The 12,366-nt window shown below is 34.5% G+C and overlaps 1 protein-coding gene across 1 annotated transcript; it reads right to left on the bottom strand.

Moving 5' to 3' along the window:
* Positions 1 to 1,878: 1,878 nt before the first annotated feature.
* On the bottom strand, positions 1,879 to 6,886 carry LOC131633428 (probable voltage-gated potassium channel subunit beta). The gene is made up of 4 exons (XM_058904141.1): positions 6,138 to 6,886; positions 5,907 to 6,050; positions 5,135 to 5,299; positions 1,879 to 2,355 (listed from the first exon to the last, which is right to left on the bottom strand). Exons 1-4 carry the CDS (start codon positions 6,699 to 6,701, stop codon positions 2,242 to 2,244), a joined length of 987 nt encoding a protein of 328 aa, XP_058760124.1. The 5' UTR covers positions 6,702 to 6,886; the 3' UTR covers positions 1,879 to 2,241.
* Positions 6,887 to 12,366: the final 5,480 nt, after the last annotated feature.

The following is a 12,366-nucleotide window of genomic DNA, read 5'->3' as shown; positions in this document are numbered from 1 at the left end:
AAGCAAATGTTGTATCTCACTTCTTGGATCTTTTATCTATGCTTCTATCACACTCTAATGCTTGCATATTTGCGTGATCGGAGTGACATTTTCAGGATCTCGCTCTTGCAAGGAAATCAATATGTGTCTATGCGGAACATGTCTCTTTGTCAAATCAACAACATGATGCTTCTCATCTGTGGACAACCTACCAACAAAGGAATGACCTTCTAATTTATCTGGTAAATCATGATTATGAACTCCACATTTGACATCAACCTTCCATCCAGACCCATCTTTTGTCAGAGTCGACCTAATTTTGAATGGACATCCACGTCTCTTAGTAGCACTTTGAGTCTCACTTTTATCCTTGTGTTTTCCCCTTTACGCAACCAAATATCACTTTGTTGCTTCTTCCTCTCTTGCCTGTTTCGGTGTCTGAACGGGTGATGATAACAGTCACTTTGTTGTTGATTCTGGTCTCTTTAACCCATCAGATAACTTTTTCTCGTGTGACAAATCTTTGAGAATTTGTGAAAACATCGGTGGTATCTACAGTTGTCTCGCTTTTATGATAAATTTAGAGCGGAATTTCCATACCTGAAAAAAAAAGCAAAAAAATCAAAAAATTGCTAAACCATTCCGAAAGACATATGGAAAGAGTTCCGAAAAGCATTCCGGAAGACTTTATAAAAGTGTTCCGATTTGATTTTCATCTTTCCGGAACACTTTTATAAAGACTTCTGAAGTGCTTTTCATATGAACCAGAAGAGTTTCCGGTTGGTGAATTAGTTTCGGTTTGTTAAATTACATACCGGAAGACTTACATAAAGTGTTCAGAAATTGATGCGTGTATGCAGTTTTTAGATTTTTTTACTTTTTAGATGAATAGTAGTGTTCAGAAATTGATGCGTGTATGCAGTTTTTAGATTTTTTTACTTTTTAGATGAATAGTAAAAAGTTAAATGGTAAAATACTTAAAAATTTTGGAGGGTAAAATTGTCATTTTAAAAAAATTGTAGGGGTACAAAGACAATAGTAGGAGTACAAAGTAAATTTTTCAAAAACTCGAGGACAACTGAAGCACAAATGAGAATCGTAAAATGTTTGAATAATAGGCCCATTTTCAATGATAGGCCCACCACACTGTTAATCGTTAACTCCACAGCACAATTTTATTTTCACACTACGAATATTTTTTTCTTTCTATTTTACCAAAATACCACATTCTATAAACTAAAATTTGTAAACTCTTCCCTTTCCCTCCCACGAGAAGCTCAGTGATTGTTGGTCTTTTTTTTTTGTGGTGGTCAGTGTTCATGTCATTGTGATGGTGAGAGTTGATTGAATATTAGAATCTATTTAGATTTAACAAACAGGAAGAAGAAATAGATTTAAATATCGTTGATTTAGAATGGTTAAGTCAAACTGAAGTGATATGAATGATTGGTGGAGGTGATGAATGGATTAAGAATTGACCTAAACCAACAAAATGACTTAAACCACTAAAATTTGAAATAATTTCGATTATCTTCTCTTGTTATTTCAAGAGTATATCTGTTGAAAACTAGTTCAACAAAATATCTTCCACAATCGTGATCCATTTGTTATTACAATGAAGGTTACTTAATTTAATCCACATGTAAATAATAGTTCTCAATAGTACAAATGGTCGGATATTATTTTTCTAAAGTTTATTCCTAATCAGAAATAAACTTAAGTTTTTGAAATCCTTCAACTCTTTATACTTCTAACAGTTCAATAGTGACCAACAAACTGCAACACTATGTGAGAGAGAGTGAACTACTCCCTCTCAAACAAACAAACCATTAAGGAAACATTTTAGATTTTAAGAATCATCAGCTAAAGATATATGGCATTTCAATTATATGCCACCAGTGAAATAAAAGTATACCCCATTCGTTTTTCAAACAGCTAAAATTATTAATCATGTCTTGTCCCATGACAGAGATAACTACAAGGATGGAGAGAAACAATTGGATTGTATCAAACTCCAAACATAAGAAGAAAAAAAACTATCAAAACCAGGAATATAAACCCAAGTCCTAAATCGTTGGAGTATATTGCTCCTAAAACCCATTGAGAAAATTCAAACCCAAGAATAAAAAAAGCATATTCAGTACCAGAGTAAACATCAATAACAATTAACTTTAACATAAAGTTGCAATCCCATGAAATGGGATCATGAAACCTCCCAATGAATGCACATATATGTCGTGTAGCATATGAAAACCTTTGAATTCATCTATATGAATCGGGACGCTTTGGTTTGGTTTGAACAACAGCCTCAATCTTCTCCATCACAGCAGGAGTCAGTAGTGGAATGACATTAATAGCCTTCATGTTCTCTTGAATCTAAGCAACAACAAAAAAATAGAAAAGATAAGATAATTTACAATGGCAAAGAATACAGTGTATTTTTACAATGCCTCAAATTAAGAATGAAATAAATTGCTTTCATGTTCTCCTGAATCTAAGCAAAGGAAAACAGAAAGAAAATGTAAAATTATAATGGTAAAGTCCATTCTTGCAGGCAAATTATACTTCATTAAGATGAGGGTTATATATGAATGGGTATAGATATGTAAGCTTCTTTCTTTCTTTTTTCTTGGTCTAAGACCTAGGTGTAATCTGAGTGAACCCAGAAGAACTTTCCCGTTATGCGGGAATTATAAACTGAGCTCAAATCCTTGACTGCTGCACTCATGAAAGAATATGTGAGTGTGAGGACAGTGGAAGCCATCATGCTGAGTATCTCTAACACTGCGTCAGTGACCTGCTTTGACTGGATTGCTTGAAATCACACTTGAGCTCCTTACATCTAAGCTCTGTAATTTTGGCTGCATTGCCTACGATCTCTACTACACCCTCACCACAACACTTAGGGTGTGCTTGGTTGAAGTGATTTTAAGGAGAGAGAAGTATAAGAGAGAGAACGAGAAGAGAAGTATGAAACTCACCCTGCTTGGTTAAGAAGAGAAGTATGGAAGAGAGATTTAATATGGTGGGACCCACGTGCTTTTTCTTTTTCTTCACAAAGTTGAGAAGAAAGTGCAAAGAAAGCCTGTTGTATTTTTTTTTCCATTAATTACCCTTCGTAATGTGTTCTTTCTCTAATTACTTTATGGAAAAAGCTAACATAAGTTAATGAGATATTTATAGAAATATTTTTTTGAAACGCGTGTATTCAATGTATCGAAACTTTAAATATGACTTTATTGCATTTAATTATAATTAATTTTTTTAATTATAATATCATTAACATGTGCCCTAAGGGCACATGTTAGCATGACCCTTACTTTATTTTATTTTGACGGCTATTGTTGTCTTTTTGAAAATAACAACACTTCTTTCTCTTCTATTTCTTTTATCTTTCCCTTATACCAAACTATCACTCAAATCTACTATATTTCTCATCTACTTCTCTCTTCTCTCACTCTTTCTCATCTCTTTCTCTCTTTTCAATTTTTTCTCACAACCAAACACACCCTTATGGTCAGAAATGTTACGCTTGATTTCTGAATTCAATGGACTGATATTTTGCATTGGCTCTTCAAAGCTGGGCATTCTTGACTATTACTCCACTCCCGATACACACATCGCCCAACAACTCCTGCAGTCCACATGGAATGTATTCACCAGAGCTCTCAAGCTAGAGTTTGGAACACCCCCATATGATTCCCCTCGTGCTACGTTATTCAAACTTCACCTATACCATTTCTATGATTGACTATGTTATGGACCAGACTCCAAAGCTCAGAATACTCAAGTCTATATGAGAGGAGAAGGAAAAGAAGTGAAACATTATATCAGATTTCTAAATGTGAGGCGGAAGTTGCATTGCTCTCTAGTGATCGGCACTTTGAGAGAGGACTTGGTGGGAAGTTCTGCAGAGTAGGGTTATTTTATTGAGGGTGGGAGAGAATGGGAGTTAGACTGGAAATCAGTTGACACCATCAGAAAGGATCCTATGCAGAGAAAATGGCCTTTGCTACACTTTCGAGGACAAGTTTTCTACTCATCATAGATGCCCCAATCTACAGTACTTCTGTTATCAGAGAGGAGGAGGATAATTCAGAATTGCAGATCCCTGAACCCCATTGGCTCAAGTCTTGGTTCAATGGGAAGGTTTAGCTATTGACAATGCTTCTTGGAAGGATTGAGCCATGTTACACAACAAATTTCCATAACTCAACCTTGCAGACAAGGTTGTCTTCAATATAAGAAGTAATGTTATGGAAGCTACAGCTCATGGGGAAATCCAACTGGCCTCACAAAATCAAGTGGTGAATTGGAACAGGTGGCTATTGGTCTAAGAACTCAAGAATCACAGAGGAGCATGATAGAAAAGAAAGGTAACAGAAAATATGCAGAGTGTGAGTAATATAAGGAAGGTAGAAGGAATTACCGGGGTGTGGAAATAGTTATGTTTAACACCCTTTCTCTCTAGTACTCTAGTCTTTCTCCTTTCTCCTCTATTTTGCTGCTACTTTTAAACCTTTCTAATATTAGTTAAATTCATAAATGGATCTCCATTCATAACTGGTTGTACTTTCAGTTTTGATTGTACTGTTTCATTGAATACATATCAGTATTTTGCCTCAAATTCTTTTTTTTTTTTAAATTTGCTTGCAGCTAATAACATGGCAATACCCTTATATAGAGTTTGTTTAATTTTTTCCCACTCTGTTTTAATTTCTTGTTAGTACTTTTAATAACAAAAACATCACTTTGATTTCAGTTTATTTCCTATAGTCACAGATTTATACAAGAACCAGTGAAACCAGAAAATGGAAACAAAACTAAAAAAGCCCCTATTCTCTATTACTAGTTTCATTCACTTCTATTTGAAAAGTTTTCCCGATATTAAGAAAATAATGAACATCTCCAAACTCCACACACTTGGTAATATGAGAATACATCTTCATATTAATAACACATCACAGAAAATTTGAGTTATCTCATGCCAATGCTCGACGTAAGTAACTAAACATTTTCCAGCGACTAGTACTCCTTGATAAATGCATAATGTATCAAGAATGAAAAGAATGTAAGATGGAATAAATAAACACAAAATTGCTCTCAATACCTAAATGATGTCCTTAAAAAATGTCTTCATAATGTGAAAACTAACCTGAGACTCTTTTGTAGCACCACAGATAACTGACGAAACATTAGGATTAGCAGCACACCACGCAATTGAGAGTTGTGCTAATGGCACACCTAGTTCATCGGCTATTGGCTTTAAGCCATCAACCTTCTTGAGCACATCATCAACCAATGATCGAGATGCAAGATTCTACAACACATGAGAAAAAATGGGAAAAGAAAAATAATTGATCAGTAACCTAAACAAACAAAAGGGACGACAAAATTCTCGTTCCCATCCATCATACAATAATAAAGTCACAACCTATGTCAATTTAGAAGGCAATCAATCATTACAAATGAGCAATATATTAGTCCCTCTGTTTAGTTCTATCCAATAGACTAACAGCGTGATGATGGACACTGTTACCGTTTTGATATGGCAGACAATCTCACCTTATAAAACAGTAATGATATGTCAAAAAAATTGGGCTGAAATAGTCCATGTATTCTTCTTCAACACTGAATTTGTTCATACTAAAAAAAGACTTAACTCGGTCATTAACACAATAGATTCAAATCTCGTATATTATGATCTCTCTTTCCAGATACCAACCCAAACCAGTCCCTATGTTATTCCTCTTTGAATTCTCTCATATTCATCCAGAAAGACTCAAATTGGTCCCTTCATAAACCCAAATCATTCCCTCTTCTACCATGCTCTTTCAATCTACATTTAAATGTCAGTCACCCAATTCATTTTAAATTCCAAAATGCAATCACAAGACACACAAAAAACCACTTGAAAAGTTAATTACTTTGTAATTCTCCAAAGCGAAACGGCTATCAGCGGGAATAACTCCTTTCTTGTACTTTCCAGTGAGTACTCCAGATCCAAGTGGACTCCATGTGGTGAGACCCAATCCATAAGTAGGGTACAGTGGAAGATACTCAGTCTCAACCTGCAACACACATTCACACATTCACACACTCAAATCAACTAAATGTTGAACTAAAATAAAGAAAATATACTATACTAATGAATTTACCTTGTGCCTGTTCAAGAGGTTATACTCAGGCTGCTCAACAATCGGCCCAACCAAATCCAACCGATTCGCAACCGACCACGCCTCGGTAATCTGCTGAGAAGACCACTCACTAGTCCCCCAATAAAAAGCCCAACCATTATCAATAACATGATTCATCGCTCTAACCGTTTCCTCAATCGGAGTACTAACATCAGGCCGGTGACAGTAAATAACATCCACGTACTCCATATCAAGCCGCTTAAGCGAAGCGCGCGTGCCTTCCACGATATGCTTCCGGGAAAGGCCCTTATCGTTGGGACCCTGACCGCCCCAGAAGATCTTAGTGGAAACGACGATGTCAGAGCGTTTCCAGCCGAGTTCACGGATGGACTGTCCCATGATCTCCTCGGCGCGGCCGTTGGCGTAGATTTCGGCGTTGTCGAAGAAGTTGACGCCGTGGTCACGGCAGCATTGGAGGAGGGACTTGGCTTCTTTGACGTCGAGTTGGTTGCCGAAGCTTACCCATGCTCCGTAGGATAACTGGCTTACTTTTAGACCTGATCGGCCGAGGTTGTTGTACTGCATCTTGTTGATCGGAGGGAGGAGAGGAAGAGAGTGTGATGGGGGGGCTTTATGGCGGTTTGTGGTGGGTACTTTGGGTGAGGATTGGAATATTTGTGTACTTAGATCTGGATGATATAAATGAAAGACGGTTACTACAATGTGTCTACTCAAGAAATGTAAAAGGACATGTTTTCACGTGTGTTGGAAAAGGAATCCGATTCCACAACGTTGTTGTTGTTACCAATTTCAAATCTAATTAGAAATTGTTGTATTTCCAATGGTAAAACTTTAATTTGCAAGTCTAAAGAATTAATATTGGGTCCAATATTTTTTTCCTCATTTAAAATATTGTAATTTGATATATATATATATATATATCGATTAAAATATTGCAATTAATATTCTTCTTCATCATTTATGTCGGTCGCTTGTTGAAGCAACGCCAATTCCAAGCTGGCAAACTCCATCCATTGAACGGTTGAAAAAATCGGCTTTTGTGGTTCCACTTTGGCGGACAGGCGTGAAAAACTTCTACTGGAGTTGCTCTAAATAACTTTGAAGTAAAAAAATTACACGTCAATGAATAGATTTCATATGTTTGTTCAATCGTGTGTATCAGATACCATGTGTTTTGTCTTTATTTTATTTTATTTTTAAAAAAATAAAACTTAAATATTTATTAAACAAAACAACTATAATTCTCATAATTTATGATCCTCTAACGATCATGATGTCTAGTTGTAATTGTCGTTCTCCACTACTCATTTTTCTGTGTACTACTGATAATTTTTGTTGCTTAGTTATTTTTCTGTTGTTGAGCTTTTGTCGACATGTTGTCCCCCTCGCTGCCATTGATGTTGTCAATTTTTTAGCAGCTATGTTAGTGTTATAACATGAAAGAAGAAAAAGAAAAAAGGTTGATGAAGAAACCACGACGTCGAAGTTAAAATAAGGGAGGGAACGGGGTGCAACAATCATGAAAGGTGAGAGGAGATGCAAGTGTGAGATGAAGACGTGGGACACATTATTTTAAGTTCTTTTACTATTGTAGGACTTTTTAATTTTTTAAAATAAAAGTAGAACACGTGACATAATCTGGTGTATACAATTGATTAAACTGGTAAAATTTGTTCGAAGACATGTGATTTTCTTGCTTCAAAGTCATACATCCATTCTCGAAGATCATAGATGAGTTTTTTATGACATTTTCAAAAAGACAAAGATATTATCATTTTTATATGGAAAAAAATCTTGAAATAAAATTAATATTTATAACTTTGCATGATATGACTTTTATTTTATTTTATTTTTGGTTAAAAGTACAACTATACGGTTTTATTTATTGAATTAAAATTTTGCTTTTGTTGTTGAAGTATAAATAAGTGTGCATCTCAATACTAATTAGGTCTTTATTACTTAGGGACCTAAAACTGGTCGGGCATACCTATTTAGTGTCAGTTATTTTTGACGGATCTAGTTAACGTTTCTAACTCTCCTGTTTTACTTAATGTGTTTCGTCCCACTTTTTAACAGGTGTGAATCTAAACGGGACAGACAAGACGGTCTCTTATTTTTAAACTTTATTAATAAGAAAATGGATCAGACATGTATGTTTAGCCCGCCATTTTAGATGGTCAAAGCCAAGGTTTCATTTTTCCTCCCTATTTTGCATGTCTTTTTTTTTTTAAACGAGGCATGCATGTTTGCTAGTCACTCCTACTAGTAATATGATATGATTATGTACTCGTGGTAAGTACAATAGAGGTACCCATGCCTATGATTAATCAAGCAACAATCTTTAGATTTTTTATATGTGAATATATGTGATGATTCGATCAAACTATTGAGTTAGATAGTTATAGTTATGGCTTCTTTAGGGATATCGATTCTTTTACCTATAACTTCGGCCATATGCAATATCGTCTTGACCTAGTAGTGGTAGTATCCCTTTAATACATGAGACATAGTTAGTCAATTAGTAAGACTTATAGTTCTTTGGTTATGACCAACAAAGTCCAGTTAGTTGTTTGGAATGTGATTGACACATTATCCCTATAAAGTTAGGGGGACATGGCAAGCTTGTATTCATGTCTGCTATATGACCTAGCCTTATTTCCTTTTAGTCATTTATGGCCTACTTGCAAGTAATTAGAAATTGTTAATGGAAATAAATTAACAGCATTTCCAATGGTAAAACTTTAATTTGTTTTTTTTTTTAATTAAGCCACGTCATTTTAAAATAATTTATTCAATTTTAATTTTAATGGTGCAACTCTAAGGAATTAATATTGGATCCCATATTTTTTCCTTATTTAAGAATGTTGTATTTATATTAAATGTTAATTTGATACATCCTGTTTAAAATATTGCAATTAATATTCTTCTTTATCATTTGTGTCAGTCGCTTGCTAAAGCAACACCAATTTCAAGGTGGCGAACTCCATCCATTGAACTGTTGAAAAAATTGGCTTTTTGTTGTGCTCCACTTTGGCGGACATGCGTGAAAAATGCTGTTGGAGTTGCTCTAAGTAACTTTGAAGTGGAAAAATTACACGTCAATGAGTAGATTTCATATGTTTTGGCTCAATCGTGTGTTTTGTCTAATTACACGTTAAATGATTTGGAATTCTGCCATGTGTTTTGTCTTTATTTTATTTTATTTTTAAAAAATATAAAACTTAAATATTTATTAAACAAAACAACCAGAATTCTCATAATTTATGATCCTCTAACGATCATGATGTCTAGTTGTAATTGTCGTTCTCCACTACTCATTTTTTCTGCGTACTACTGATAATTTTTGTTGCTTAGTTATTTTTCCGTTGTTGACCTTTTGTCGACATGTTGTTCGCCTCGCTGCCATTGATGTTGTCGATTTGTTAGTATATATGTTAGTGTTATAACATGAAAGAAGAAGAAGAAGAAGAAGAAGAAGAAAGGTTGATAAAGAAATCAACTTCGATGGAAATTGGTCGGTGTCGACGTTAAAGCAAGGGAGGGAACGAGGTGCAATAACCATGAAAGGTTAAAGGAGATGCAAGTATGGAATGAAGAGGCGGGACACGCTATTTTGAGTTCTTTTACTATTATAGAAGTATTTTAATTTTTTTTAAATAAAAGTAGAACACGTGACAGAATCTGGTGTATACAGTTGATTAAACTAATTTTTGCTCAAAGGCGTATGATTTTCCCGCTTCAAAGTCATCCATCCATTCTCGAGGGTCATGGATGGGTTTTTTTATGACATTTTCAAAAATACGCTTCAAAGTCATCCATCCATTCTCGAGGGTCATGGATGAGTTTTTTTTATGAGATTTTCAAAAAGACAAAGATATTATCATTTTTTATATGGCAAAAAATCTTGAAATAAAATTAATATTTATAACTTTGCATGATATGACTTTTATCTTATTTTATTTTTTGTTAAAAGTACAATTATACGGATTTATTTATTGAGTTAAATTTTGCTTTTGTTCTCAAGTATAAATAAGTGTGCATCTCACTAATGATTAGGGTCACTATTACTTAGGGTAATAAATTGGTCGGGCCTACCTATTTAGTGTCAGCTATTTTTTACGGATCTAGTTAAAGTTTTTAACTCTATCTTGTTTTACATAATGTGTTTCGTCCTGTTTCTTAGCAGGTGTGAGTCTAAATGGGACATATAAGACAGACTCTAATTTTTAAACTTTATTAATATGAAAACGGATCAGACCTCTATGTTTAGCCTACCATTTTTGGTGGCCAGATCCAAGGTTCCATCTTTCCCTACCTATTTTGCATGTCTTGTTTTTTTAAACAAGACGAACATGTTTGCTTGTCATTCCTACTAGTAATATGCTATGATTATGTACTTGTGGTGGGTACAATAGAGGTAGCCATGCCTATGATTAATCAAGCAACAATCTTTAGATTTTTTTATATGTGAATATGTGATGATTCGGTCAAACTATTGAGTTAGATATTTATAATTATGGCTTCTAGAGGGATACTGATTCTTTTACCTATACCTTCAGCCATATGCAATATGGTCTTAACCTAGTAGTGGGAGTATCCCTTTAATATATGAGACATGGTTATTCAACAGTAAGACTTATAGTTCTTTATTTACGACCAACAAAGTCCAGTTAGTTGATAGGAACATGATTGACACATCTTCCCTATAAAGCAGGGGGAATATGCCAAGCTTGCCTTCATGTCTGCCATATGACCTAGCCTTATTTCCTTTTAGTCATTTATGTACTACTTGCAACTAATTAAGGCATTAATGAGCCAGAAACTTTGACGTTTCTTGGGTTTAGATTATGATACAACAATCCACAACCCTTTAAACATTAGGTCTATAAAAGCAAACTGGTTAAACAACGAGAGACATGGCAGTCCATAGTCCCTTACACACGAGATTTATAAGAGCGAAGTGGTTAAGAAAGATATATGACAGTCAAGCATGAGACTTATAGGGCTGAGTGGTTAAGTAAGAAATATGAGAGGACATTATCCCTTAAGCATGAGGCATGTAAGGGATATGTAATTAAGCAAGAGACATGAGAGTGAACAATCCCCCAAGCACGTAAGAGCGACGTGATTAAGGGTGAAGGAGAGGCGATGTCATTAAAGAGATTATGATTTAATTTAACTATACTCGTCCAAATGGTGTAGACGGTTGGTTTTCTGATTGAAAGGTGGAATTACAAGATTAAGGGTTGTTTGTTTCAACATTAAAAAAATGGATTTTTTCTTTGTATTTTTGAAAATAGATTTTATAAAACTGTTTTTAAAATATTACAAGTTTTTATACTCGTTTTTTCTAAATTTAGACACAAATTTTGACATCGTATAACATAAACATACATTATTGAAGATCAAAACATAGTCGAAATTGTAAATTTTTTTAAAAGTTATATTTCAAAAATGATTTTTATGAAAACCTTTATGAAATAGCTTCAAAATTAAGTGATTTTTTGAAATTTTGATATCCAAAAAAAATTCTGATAAAATAATGAAGTACCTAAAATAACATTTTAAGAATAACTATTCAAACCAAATTTCATTTGAAGTACCAAAAATGATGTTATACTATGAAAATCATTTTTTTTAAAAATTCAAAACAAATAAGCCATAAGTGTGTTATTAATCGTGTGTGTGTGTGTATATATATATATATATATATATATATATATATAGGGGACGACTCAAGTGAGAACATTTGGTTATTATGAGAAATGAGAACAATGAATCACGACCATTAAATTTAATTTTAATGGACTGGATTGGTTTCTCTTTCTAAGATCCATCTTAGAAAGAGAAACCAATCCAGTCCATTAAAATTAAATTTAATGGTCGTGATTCATTGTTCTCATTTCTCATAATAACCAGGTGTTCTCACTTGAGTCGTCCCCATATATATATATATATATATATATGACTGGGCATATGGTTGGCCCACCGTCGGACAGGGCCCAGACCAACGTTACTACAAGGTCTAACTAAATGGCCCACGTAGGAAGCTTCTCATCCATGTGCCCCTTTAAGGAGAATTGGTCTTCCAATGTCCGAGGATCGCGGGGCAGTTGACCGAGGACGAAGATCATGCACTGATTTTCCCCTACTCGCGTAGAATCCTGGCAGTCTTCAATTTTGGGTCGGAGAATCCAGCCCAAATAGAGATCTTGGGTCGGCGTTGGGG

Source organism: Vicia villosa, unplaced genomic scaffold, assembly GCF_029867415.1.
Source record: "Vicia villosa cultivar HV-30 ecotype Madison, WI unplaced genomic scaffold, Vvil1.0 ctg.001125F_1_1, whole genome shotgun sequence".
NCBI classification, from domain to species: Eukaryota; Viridiplantae; Streptophyta; class Magnoliopsida; order Fabales; family Fabaceae; genus Vicia; species Vicia villosa.
Note: the sequence above shows the minus strand (reverse complement) of the source record. Positions and strands in the feature narration are given on the sequence as shown.

Coding starts and splice junctions, on each gene's coding strand:
- LOC131633428 (XM_058904141.1), bottom strand. CDS start 6,701: ATGCAGTACAACAACCTCGGCCGATCAGGTCTAAAAGTAAGCCAGTTA. Junction 5,300..5,906: donor TCGCTTTGGAGAATTACAAA/GTAATTAACTTT, acceptor CATGTGTTGTAG/AATCTTGCATCTCGATCATT. Junction 2,356..5,134: donor GTGCTACAAAAGAGTCTCAG/GTTAGTTTTCAC, acceptor GTTGTTGCTTAG/ATTCAAGAGAACATGAAGGC.